This window comes from Rhamphochromis longiceps, linkage group LG14 (assembly GCF_057381845.1).
Source record: "Rhamphochromis longiceps isolate RC_006_pf linkage group LG14, R_longiceps_female_GT1.1, whole genome shotgun sequence".
Lineage (NCBI taxonomy): Eukaryota > Metazoa > Chordata > Actinopteri > Cichliformes > Cichlidae > Rhamphochromis > Rhamphochromis longiceps.
The window spans coordinates 20,021,657-20,034,018 of NC_140570.1; the positions used below are offsets into that span (position 1 = coordinate 20,021,657).

General features: G+C 42.1%; 1 protein-coding gene and 1 non-coding gene across 2 annotated transcripts in view; both read right to left on the minus strand.

Moving 5' to 3' along the window:
- gucy1a2 (guanylate cyclase 1, soluble, alpha 2) overlaps positions 1-12,362 on the minus strand; it is a 62,010-nt gene that overhangs the window by 20,907 nt on the left and 28,741 nt on the right. Inside the window, exons 5-6 of the mRNA XM_085379494.1 lie at positions 3,300-3,512; positions 2,023-2,295 (exon numbers count right to left, since the gene is read on the minus strand). Of these exons, the coding sequence (XP_085235620.1) occupies positions 2,023-2,295; positions 3,300-3,512 (486 nt within the window). The remainder of the gene's footprint in view (positions 1-2,022; positions 2,296-3,299; positions 3,513-12,362) is intronic.
- Positions 6,202-6,273, minus strand: trnap-cgg (transfer RNA proline (anticodon CGG)). The gene has a single exon. It is a non-coding gene; the product is annotated as a tRNA-Pro (tRNA).

Here is a 12,362-nt window from a genome sequence, read left to right on the forward strand (position 1 = left end):
AAAAAGAACTGACGCTACAGTTCAATTGGGCTCACTCACTGAAAATTGGACAGTAGAAGATTGGAAAAAGTTGCCTGGTCTGATGAGTCTCCATTTCTGCTGCAACATTTGGATAACAGGGTCATCATGAAAGCATGGACCCATCCTGCCTTCTCTCAACAGTTCGGGATGCCAGTGGTGGTGCAATAGTGCCTCTGAGTACCAACTGAGTACCGTTTCACTAGCTGGGCCCACGTCCTTATTTTAGGTTTGGCAGCATTTTTTAGTAGATAAAGATGAATGGCTTAATCTAGAATTGAGCTGCAGTTTGGGGAAGGCCTAGATGGGCCTGGCAGATCCCCATGTACTAATGAGAAATGAAGAAGTGAAAGAGTTGAAAAAGGGGAGGGAGGTTGGGACACGAAGAACTGGGGGGGTCATATATAGATAAGACCCAGAAAGGGCGTGTTTGGAGGTGTGGTCCTGCTCCTGAAATTCAGATCATTTATCTCCAATTAACCAACACAGTTTGCTCACCATGTCTATCCCTTTATGACCGCAGTGTACCCCATCTTCACATTATCATACTGGTGCCATGTCACAAAGCTCAAATCATTTTAAACCAGTTTCTTGAGCAGAACAATGAATTCACTGTATTCAAATGGCCTCCATCAGACCTCAATCGGTTGTTTCTGTGATGTGGTGGAACAGGAGATTCACATCAGGGTGTAGCTAACAAATCGGCAGAAACTGTGTGATGTGTACGAATACCAAACACGTCACATTTTCTGTGCTCATCATTAGTTTTTCCAATCCCCATTGATTAATGAGGATTTTACACTTAAGGGAGGTTTCACCTCTTCTCAAGTATACTGATTCTGTGTAATATCCAAACTATGACAACTGCTGCATAAACAGAAGAAGATTTAAGCCATAAAGCCAAGTATTTCCTAGTCTGCAGTAGCAGCAAGTGTAAACAGTTTAAGAACGCACGTGTCAATAAAGCAAACAAAGTGTCACTTTCATGGATGTCTCCACATGACAACACAAACTAGGTGTCATGGACACAGACTTTTAAAAAATGGCACAGAAGTGTGTGTTTGTGTGTGTGTGGTGGTGGTTGGGGAAGGGGAGTAGAGAGGCTTGGAGACAAACTGCTCTCATTAAGGCCTGCCACCGGCTAAATCATTTCGACAGTAACCATGACAATGGCGACATATGGGTGATTCAGTCTCCTCACCATGTCCTCCTGTTTCTGCTTTCTCTTTGACACACACAAGCTGACACCCTAACTCTTCCCCTGCTATACACATATACCTCGTTACATACAGTCAACTTCCCTGCCTTCACCCTCTGCATCTCACTTCGCCGTGTATCTGATATGTGTGTGACACTTCTGAGAGAGAACACAGTAACAGCGCATTTTTATGGGAAATTGTATGCTGCCGTCACGCTCACTGAGGTACCAAGGTAGAGATGAAAGATGACTGACGATGGCGATGGCGATGATGGAGAGGAGCGAAGGTGGAAAAATTGAAAACAGGTAAAAAGATTGGAAAAAAAGAGGACGTGGTAACAGAAAGTAAAGATGAAAAAAGAGGAAAAGACAGCAGACTACAGTGATACAGTAACTAGGCATAAAGCCACACTGTCAGATGGACAATATTGACACATCTTTGTTAAGCTCTCACAGACTGGCCATTAATCAGTTACTTTTTCCACAACACAAGTGCACCCACACATGAGGGCACGTACACACACAGTGCACGCACACGCACTTGCACAAACACAGTGACACACCCTGAAAAGGCTGGCTCGTGTGGTAACACTCCAAAGATTCCAAGAAATGAGGGCTCTAACTTTCTGGGAAGGTTTAAATTTGGGAAAACAATCTTAATGAACTCATTTTACACAAGTATACTCATTAACCGGTAAAGATATTACATTTGCAACCAAATCAAACTGCTCCTCCCTAAATAATATTTCACAGTTCTATTATTACTACATCCTATGAAGGAGGCGGATATCTTTCGGTCTACTGACCTTATAAACATCCAGAATGCCACACTGGTAGTCGAAGCGTGTGTAAAGTTCATTCAGCATGGAGATGACCTGCATAGGCGTACACTGAGCGCACACGGCAGTAAACCCCACAATGTCTGAGAAGAGCATCGTGACGTCATCAAACTTGCGAGCGGGCACCGGCTGACCCTGCCACAGCTTCTGCGCCACATCGCCCGGAAATATGGAATAAAGCAGGTCCACGGTTCTCCTCTTTTCCTCTTCCAGTGCCTGATGAGTCCGCTCTAATGTGGCCTGGAAGAGAAGAGCGAGAGGTTGTGCGCTTTGCTTTGAAGAGGGCACTGATGACAGAGATGCTGAGATGTGGGAGTACTGCATCAAATTTTTTAAAAATGCTGGTGGATGCAAATGTATTTATGTGTGATTGTTTTTTCTGGATTGTGTGTGTCTGTATATGTTTATTTGCATCTCTGGGTAAGCTTCTTAGTGCTATACCATTGTTCAAGCAGGCAAGTTGACTCAGATATAGCTATTTATAACACTAGCCTGGGGGTGTAGTTGCAGTGAGAGTGATGCAATGAACAGACGCACAGGATTGGGTCAAGACTCAGTGACTTGCTCAAGGGTACTTTGAAAGCAAATTATGAGAGGAAGTCCCAGGAGCCACATTTTTTCCAGGCAGTATGCATTAATACAGTCAATATGGAGCTTTAAGTAGCCGGTACAGCTGAGGCACTGGATTTAATTTGTTCACTTCAGTTGTTCGCATTGTGGAAAAGCTCAAATAAACATACTGAATATTTTTGTGTAGTTTCACCAGTTTAGGCGCCATGACTTGGTCTCTGACAAACTGAACAGCAGCAAAGAACAAGGTGAGCCTCACATGAAGTGAGGCAGTCAGTAGGTAGTAGAGGAAAAAGAGAGAAGAGTAGCTTGCTGTAGACACTCACTGTGTTAAGACTTCAACAAGCAGTGAGCCGTAACTCTCAACATTGAGTTCATACTTAGCATCACAAGAAAAGATTGCAACGTAACAAACACATGAGTGAAATGACTATAGCTTAAGACCATACACTTTCTTATTCTTGATATATGTTGCTAGCTAGTGCTAACCCCCCCCCCCCCCCCCCCCCCCAAGCCCAAACAGGTGGTCTGTCCTTAATCTGACCTATAAATGTGCTTCTGGATGAAGCACAAAAACACAAAACTTCACTCGTAAACCTTTGTGGAAAGCCTTCCCATTAGTTAAATGGGTAAATTAGTTACTTTGCCAGAGCCTACACTGTCAACCGATTTACCTTGAGTTTATCCATTCTCTTCTTCAGGCCATCCTGAGCCTTGGCCTGCTCCCCAACCAGGATAACATCCCGTGTGGCATCATGGATGGGGATATCTGACAGGTGGAGACCTCTGCCCATCAGCTCCTCCAACTTATCCACACGGGGAGAGCCCAGAAACATCACGGAGCACGACTCGGGCACATGGATCATCTGACCCTTCAACTCCATCACCTGGCAGGGAGAAGAGTTAAAGAGGCAAACGTCTATTTACTTTTTCTTTACTTAAAGAAAGCAGGCAGACTGTGGTTTTGACATCAGCTTTGTAGCTTTAAAACGACAGATTCTTGTTATCATAACCATGTTCAATTAATACTAGTAGCAGACAAATAATGATCTACAGTACTTGTACTAATGAAACAAAAGTGACACGTTTGGATTATGACTGATAAAAGACCTACTGATGTTTTTAATATCCAGCTATTATCCAATATCAAGCCCCATTATAGTCGTCTAGATATAGCTCAAGGTCAACAGCTGTTTATTCGGTGGCTGTTTGTTGGATGTGCTCAATATTAGTTTTCAATAAAAAAATTATATGCAATCATACAAATAATAACATAATGAGTCAAAAAATTGCAGTCTGCATCCAAATGTACATATACATAATGCTGTAACTACAACACAGATTAGAATTACAGCAACAGCAGATTACTATGATTTAGCTAACGTTTTGAATAAGATTTTGAAAGGCAAGATCAAATGTTTTATAATGTATAAATGCACGCAGACTTCTTGGGAAAGGGTCTGTAAGAACTGGATAAAGTTTATTAGCATTAGCAACAGTTACAATGTTAGTAGATCCATGGACAACAAAAACTTCAGCCAAAGAAGGCTAATACTGGTTTGGCGAAAGGTCAAAAGATGTGGTCAAGTTGGGTAAACTGTAACAAAAAAAAAAAGCGACCCAATCCATAACCGGCAGCTCTACTGCCAACAATATCTTCACAGTATCAGAGAGATTTCAGTGAGGTTTTAATAGCTTCTGACATTTTGCTCACAAGCACTTACACCCAATGACAAATGTGTGCAGGACCTGCTACATGTCCTTACCACAGGTGTGAGGAACATAAACAAAACAAGCCACCTTTTGCTCTTTGCAGACATAATGTAGAAGGGAGAAACTGAGGCGAGCATGGATGGCAGATTTACAAGGAGATAGTGAAGAAAGGCATTACCGCCCTTTTGAACATGACTCTGAGTTGTGTCATGATGCTAACTAAGTGCTAGAGGCCCTGTGGATTAGCCCCTTTTAATTTTTCTCTCTCCTGCTCAGTCCTTAACCCTGCTCCTTCCTTTTTCTTCAGTTCCTCTTCTTCATTCTCTCTTCACTCGTCTTTCGTTCCTCTCTCTCTGAACTCGTCTCTGTCTGCTCCATTCCTTCTCGCTCTCCCTCTTTCTCCATAGTGTCAGATAGATTATTCCGCCAGTGAGCACACTGCAGCCCTGTTTTATTTATAGCACAAGGCTCTCCTAGGTCTGCATAATACATACAGTCTACATCTACACACAAACACGGCATTTCCCCACACATACATCGAAGAGGGACACACTCACGCGGCCTGTGACTGTCTGTTTCTCAGAAATGCCGACAGTCATACATACAAAAATGCATGCAAACATATTTGCACATATGCAGGCTGCAACTCATAGGATCTGAATCTTGTTGTGATTCAGTTCAGATGAAAACTACTGGTTGACAGAGTTCATCGCACTGGAAAAACAGTCATGTGAGCATAACTGCTCGTACACGCCGATGCACGCGCTCAAATGCACGCAGAGAAAAAACATATGCCAACCTGAACAAATGTCATTGTGAGCTGCTGTTTCCTGAGGTTGAGCCTGGCCAAGTGGGAGGGCCTACACGTCTGACATACTAACAAGTATCTCCATGGAGACTGTGACATCAGTACAAATATACTACTCTCCGTCTTGTCGGTCTCTACGCAGCCTTTAAATGCTTTTTTTCTGACTCTTTCACATGATCAAAAAGTAACACTGATATTTTTTTCTCTTTGAAATCTGATTTGCATGAAAACACAAATTATAAATTGATCTTACAACTTATTTTAGTTCAGCTAACTGCTGATATTGGAAGCAAGGCAACATTGTTTCAATAATGACATACGGGTCCTAAGTTTGCCTGCTTTTAAGCACTTTGAAGGCTCCTAGTTGTTATTAATAAAAGTTACACAGAAAACACTGATTGTAACTCAGTTATCACGATGTCATCACGATGTCCCTCAGTGTTTCTATTTAGTGTGTACATCTTATCAGACCACTACTGTAACACGATATGTACTATTAATTAGATAAGTATGATATATTGGTGCCCAGTATATTACAGGCCGATAAGATTGAAAATTAAATTACTGTTATTGTTCCAATAAAGGCCGATTATTGCATCTGATAACGCGGAGCACAGCTGTCGACCAGAGACATCCCTCGAAACCCTGCTGTGAGTGGAGATTTTGACCTCCTTGTTTTTCTCTCATCTCCTGTGCTCTCCATAGAGGAGGCAGGGCTGAACTCCTCACACTTACACAAAGGGGACCATGTGTGACTTGTCACTTTATTTAAAGATGACAATACAGATTGAAAGCGATCGTTAAACAACGTTTTGGAGTAAATATACAAAACAACTTGTAGCCATGTATTGACAGTATGTCAGTCAGGAGATCAAGTTTATATTCAACTGTTTTTTGAAATACGTTAGTGTGTTTCTAAATGTATGGATAGGTCCTGTTTTTATTGGGAAAATATGTATAAACATTAACATGCAATAGTTTTGAGCTACCACTCATTTCTTTATATTTTTTGGGGGGCAAACATAGAAAACATGAAATATTTTTTAAACCATTCAGGGCTCGTCCGGGATTTGAACCCGGGACCTCTCACACCCGAAGCGAGAATCATACCCCTAGACCAACGAGCCAGCACAAATATAGATTCTGGCCCAGGATTTTTGCACATTACTGTACATCTATATAACAAATACATGTTTTGCTGGTCCCAATTTGGCATTCGTAGGATTCTGTTTCATATAATCCATTATTATGCCAAAACAGGCCACACCAAAACAATGGTTGGTTATCAGTAGAGTAGATGACAGTACATTACAGTACAGTGTACTAGCAGCAAGACCATCATTAAAGATCAAGCACTTCCAAGCTCTCATGAAAAACTAATAGGAGCATGACAGAAGCCTGAATAATGTCTAATAATAAGTCATCATTAAAAAGCCCCCACATTAACTACATGAAGTCCAGTAATTGACAGATTAATGTGCACTGTAATGTCTGCACCGTGTCACGGCATTGGGATATCAGCCCTACAAACATCCAGCAATAATTTCAAACCATCCTCCAGATCTAACATAATTTTCTGAAAGGACTGTTGTAAACATTCACAACTGTTAGTCTCCTTTTTTGTTGATTTTCAGTTTTTTCGATACTGTTTCACAAAGAAGGTTGAATTTTATTAAATAAAGAGGGTTTTTGTACAGTAGCTATAATTGTACTGCTGCCTCACCACCTTGCTCTGAATGTCCGTCCCTGTCGCTCCGTCGCTCCCATTTTTTGTGTTAGTCCGCGAGAAAACTCACACACACACACACACACACACACACACACCCCTGGAGGCAGTCGTGCTGCCCTAGTTGTGCGCCTCTGTTTAGCTCAGCACTCTCCTCTGCTTCTGCCTGCATCCCTGTCATCATTGCACAGAGAAAGAGGAGGCGAGCGAACTGTACGGAGGTTAGGGAAAAGGAACAGTGGCTGGAAAAGAAGGCGACAGAGATACAGGGGGAAGGTTAGGAGAAATGGGTGAAAGAGAAAGAAGGAAGCGAATGGTGAAAAATAGCAATATTATAGAAATAGCTGGAAGAACAAGTGAGGAGAAAAGGTTGTGAAAAACCAGCAAATACACAATAAAGACAGAAAGAAGACAGACAACAGCAAAAAGCTCTGATCAGATTTTAGTGAGGGAGAAGCTACAGGAGGCACTGAAATGTCCTTTTTAAAATGTTGTTATAAAAGCAGAAAGTAAGGTGAGGTCAGTGTGTTGTAACCCTACTTCAGCATATTGCAGTGATTCTTGTTTGTAGCTGGCAATAAAGTCAATGTGTGTTCACCATAAGGGATCAAAACTTCTTCTGCACCTATGAGATAAGCAGTAATGCACTTTACTACTGCATGCCATGCTACTGCACATATCTTATCTTTTAATTATAGTGTGCCTCACCCGTGCCTCTATCTGGCCACCCGTGCCTCAATTTTATTCCACAACTTAGACATCCACATTACTCACACTCTCATAACACATACATATAGGTGTTGACCGTCCGATTGGGATCTGGGATTTGGGGCCTCCCTGCTGCTGCGGAGCCTGGGGCGGTCTGCTTGCCTCCACCCCGGGGGAAAGGGTAACATCTCCTGGGTCTAGGTGCCGTTTCCCCCTCCAGGGGCGAGGGTACCTGGACCTGGGGTATAGAGTTTGTTTGGGGAGTGTGATTGTGTGTACAGTGTCCATGTATGTCTATCCCTACGTTGGGTGAGTGTTAAGTATTTGTATATGTGTGCATTAGGGTGGGAATGCATGTTTGTGTCTGTGTGTGCCTGTTTGTCTGTGTTTATATTAGAGATAGCACGATACCACTTTTTTATGTCCGATACCGATACCGATATCATAAATTTGGATATCTGCCGATACCGATATGAATCCGATATAGTGTTTTTTAATCAACAAAACTGTTTTTTTAAATATCTTGCTGCATTTTGTATAAGTTCATACTCAAGTTTAAAACAACAACTACACTAAAGCTATTCTGTTATACCTGTATGCAAAAAAAAAAAAATTTCATAGTTCAGCAATACTGATCAATCTAATAAACTTAAACCTACACCATCCTCCCTATTCTGGTTTTTTAAAGAGTACTTAGCATAAATATTAAGCAACCTAACTAATAGGGTTCCAACTCCCAGCAACAACAAAAATAAATAAATAAAAAATAGGGAACCACCCCTCACGCTCCACCTCATGATGCTTAATCGACGTAATCAACCTTAATTTGATGCAGTGTGAAAAAAAATGCACAGAAATCAATTATTTTTCAAGAAATATTAAATAGATTCAACATCTTTCTTCAACAAAATTGCAGACTGCACAGATGGTACCTTCCCAAAGGAAAAAGTACTATAGCTTACTAGGGTATATATATTAGACTTAATAGTCACTATATACAGTAATTGACTTCTATTCATTTTACATCAAATTAAAACTTTGGGTGTCAGATAATTATTTATTAAAAGCTCGACATTTTAAATGAGAATAAGAAAGAAAAGTATGTCTTTGTGCCCCCTATTCCCTGTTAATGCCCTATCGGCCCCCCTGGCTAAACTTTGCTAGATCCGCCCCTGCACAGTTACCAGCGTCAGCTACTTAGAAAAAGATCCTCGAGTAGAAAGTAATAATAAATAAATTCTAACAACAGCTGATCAAGCTTAAACGTGCTGCTGTTGTTCAGCCGCTGGTTTCCTCTTTCTGGTGCAAAGTGGGCCAAAAACAAACAAGAGACACGGACTCGCGACAGAAAAGCCGATCAGCTGATCATTAAGCAGTTTCATGATTGAAGTAGCAGCAAGAAGAGGCAGTCGCTTGTTAAGCTTAACGCAGGAATGCTTTACAAACATTCAGAGATGGACTTACACACTTGCTTTACTTCTCTCGGGGATAACTTTGTCGGAGATGAAATGCCGGGTTGCTAGCGAAGCTCCAAATGCTATCCAGATTCCAGACCACCGACAGGTCCCGCATGCCACAGCCGCTCTATCACGTGATGCATACTGCTCCGACGTGCTAACGTTCTGAGGTGAGTTACGGCGTGTTGCAAGTTTTGTGAGGTGCTTTCGTGATATTTAATGGATCGGATTACATTTTTTATTTTTCTCCGATATCCGATCCAGTAATTTAGGTCAGTATCGGACCGATACCGATACGTAATATCGGATCAGTCCATCTCTAGTTTATATGTCAGGTTGGGTCTTACACTCCACCTCTCTGGGAACTCCCAGGCCCTCCAAGGCCTATCTCCCCTCACCACACTCCCTGCCGGTAAGTGATGCCCTCAGGCATCGGTGCGTGGTGGTTCTTGGTGTCCGGGGCTGGGCACTCAGGTATGTACCAGCTCACTCCCGGTGACTACTTGGCGGGGCCTGGTGCCTGTTGCTTGGTCAGGCCCCTTCCGGGGCAAAGGGGGCCCTCGGGCCTCCGGCCTCTGGGCCTGCGGCTCGGTTCACTCTGGCACAGCTGGCTGCCGGCAGAGCCGGTGGGCACGCCAGTGCAGCCCCCTCTGGCTTCTGCTCTGTGGCTACTGGGTGTCCCCTCATCTGGGGCTCTCCTCAGCTCTTCCCAGGAGGGTGGCACGGATGCCCCTCCATTGGTCCTCCTTGGGCTCTCGCACTCTGGGGCCTCTGGATGTCTGGAGCCTGGATCTCCTCCATGCCTGCTTCATGCCCGGGGGGGGGGGGGCTATGGCTCTCTACATCCTCTAGCAGACCATTACATGGGGAAACCTTTTGAATACAAGCGCACTGATCCACACAGGTGTGCACACGGGTGTTCACTGTTCATAGACATAAACTACACCTTTATTGGCTGCTATTTCCTAGCACATTGTGCTGTCGGTCCTGCTTGCTACACAATAACATTCAATATTTAGTATTTACTGCTGTTTACACTTAGCTAGATTAACGTGATGGTGTTGTGTTTAGTATGTTGCTCTGTTTTGTTTTGTTTTTGCTTGTTTTCTCTTCTTTTTCTCTCAACAGGTGATCCAGGAGATTTTTTTTTCTCTTCTTTCTCTTTTTAAGTGCCCTTTCTCACTGTCCCTCTTCCCTTCTGTTTTTCTTTTCCTTCATCTTTCTTTCTCCCTTTCCTATCCCTCAGTCATGTCTGTCCCATCTGTAACAACTGAAAATAAAATAAAATAAATAATAACAACAAAGGTTGATCAAATGGACCAATACGGCAAGGCCATGATGATCCATTTGGCAAAGTGTGTAGTTGGTGTGTAGTTACTAGTTATTGAGTGACATCATAATGCTTTTTCTAACTTTAAAAGGTCAGAAAGATGTTTCCTTATTAAATTACACCAAGGCAAATCAAACCTACATATTATTAACAGCTTTATTACATGCTAGCAAGAACTGCCTTTCCCTTCTTCATGCTCCAACTAAAAGCCATAAGTGCATATTTGTTTTCTGGATATGTAATATTTACAATACAAGATCAGCAGCAAACAGTAGTATTCACATTTGACTATTGAAATGCACAGATTTGGGTGTCTGTGGCCATTGGCAGCAAGGGAGAGAGGGCAAAGGATAAAACAGCTCAAAGGTACTGAGAGGTAAACAGAGGCAGAAAGTGAAAGGGGGGGGAGAGACCAGAGAGAAAGAGACAGGCATGGGGGAAAATTAGACGCACTCGACTTGAAAAATGGAAGAGAGGAAGAGAGAGTGGAAGAAGGATAGCAGGAGGTGGAACAGACAGTTAATGGATTGTCTTTTGTGAGCAGACTCTGGCATGTCAACAGATTCTCATTTGCATGAACAGGCACTGAGCAGCAAAGAGTCAATGAGTCAGCCTCCCTCACCCCCTCTTTCACTCACAAACACACACGGACAAAATGCTACAAAGATCTGGCTATATTGGACAGTTCTCTTATATCACACTCTCACAGTAAGACAAGCGCACACGCGTACACACACACACCCTGAACCCAGGACATCCTTGCTTTGAGATGCCAGCTGAGCTGTTATTTGGTTTTTAAGGTCTCAGATTGAGCCACTGACAGCCCACTCTTTTACAGAAGTGACTTTCACACTTCACCTCACTGGTGCCAACAAGATTTAGTGACTTTTCACAGCCCTTCAGTGACTTTTTTTTTTTGTAAACCACCTAGAGAAAACTCTGTGTTTAGTATCGCAAATCAGAGATCTTTCTTAGAGAGCGAGGCATACCTCTTTCACCACAAGAGGAAAACTACGAGGCGTTCTGTTACTTTCTCCTGAAAGTTACATCATCATGGCCATTATCTTCAGTCCTGTAAAGCCTGAAATGTGAAATAACTGCGGGAAAATTCTAGATTTTTGAAACTGGACCATTTAGTGAACCTTCTGACATATTTAAAGAAAATAATGTATATAAATGAACATATATGTATCATGTTCGCTACATCCATTATTTTTGTGCAATTTATTGCTTAAAAATGTTTTGTGCAATTTTTATTTAGGCTTTTCGTGGGGGACGAAATCACACTGATGATGCAGAGGTCACAAAAAGTCATGTATTAAATGTGATACACTTGGCATGACAGGATTAACTTACTGTATGTGTAACATGGAGTGCCAATTTAGCTCGACAGGTGAGCAGGAGCCTGTGTGTTACAAGGCTGAGATGTAGCTCCTTCCCCTGCTTCCCTGTCCACTATCTAATAAAGGCAAAAAGAACTTAAAAAACATTTATTTTCAAGTTGTTGTTTTTTTTAAACTTATATGTGATTATAGGTTATAGGTGATTTGGTTAGTGAAGCAGTTCTAAAACCTCTGCTTTGCATTATGATTACTACCAAATCTCTGGGCCCCAAAATATAGTATTTGGGAGTATAGTATGTGCTCGTCCACAAAAGATTGATACGGTAGTAGGGTGGAAAACAGATCCGTCCCAAGAATCTGATGAATGTGCCTCTCCATTACTTGGATATGTAGATGTATTCATTTTAAGGCTTTATCACACAGGGACTCAATTGTCAATCTCTGTGCCAAATGTTACAAAAACACTGAAGCACTAAATCTGTATCAATCCTTCTCTTTCTATTTTAGGTTTCTTTGTCTCAACAATCACAGGCTAAAAATATTTTTACCGTTTCCCCCTCTTCTGATGTTTTCTCCCAGTCTGTCAGTTCATTTCTTTCCTCCTTGTCGCTGCATTTTATTAAAGTAGCAATTGTAAACATAGACAGGAAGG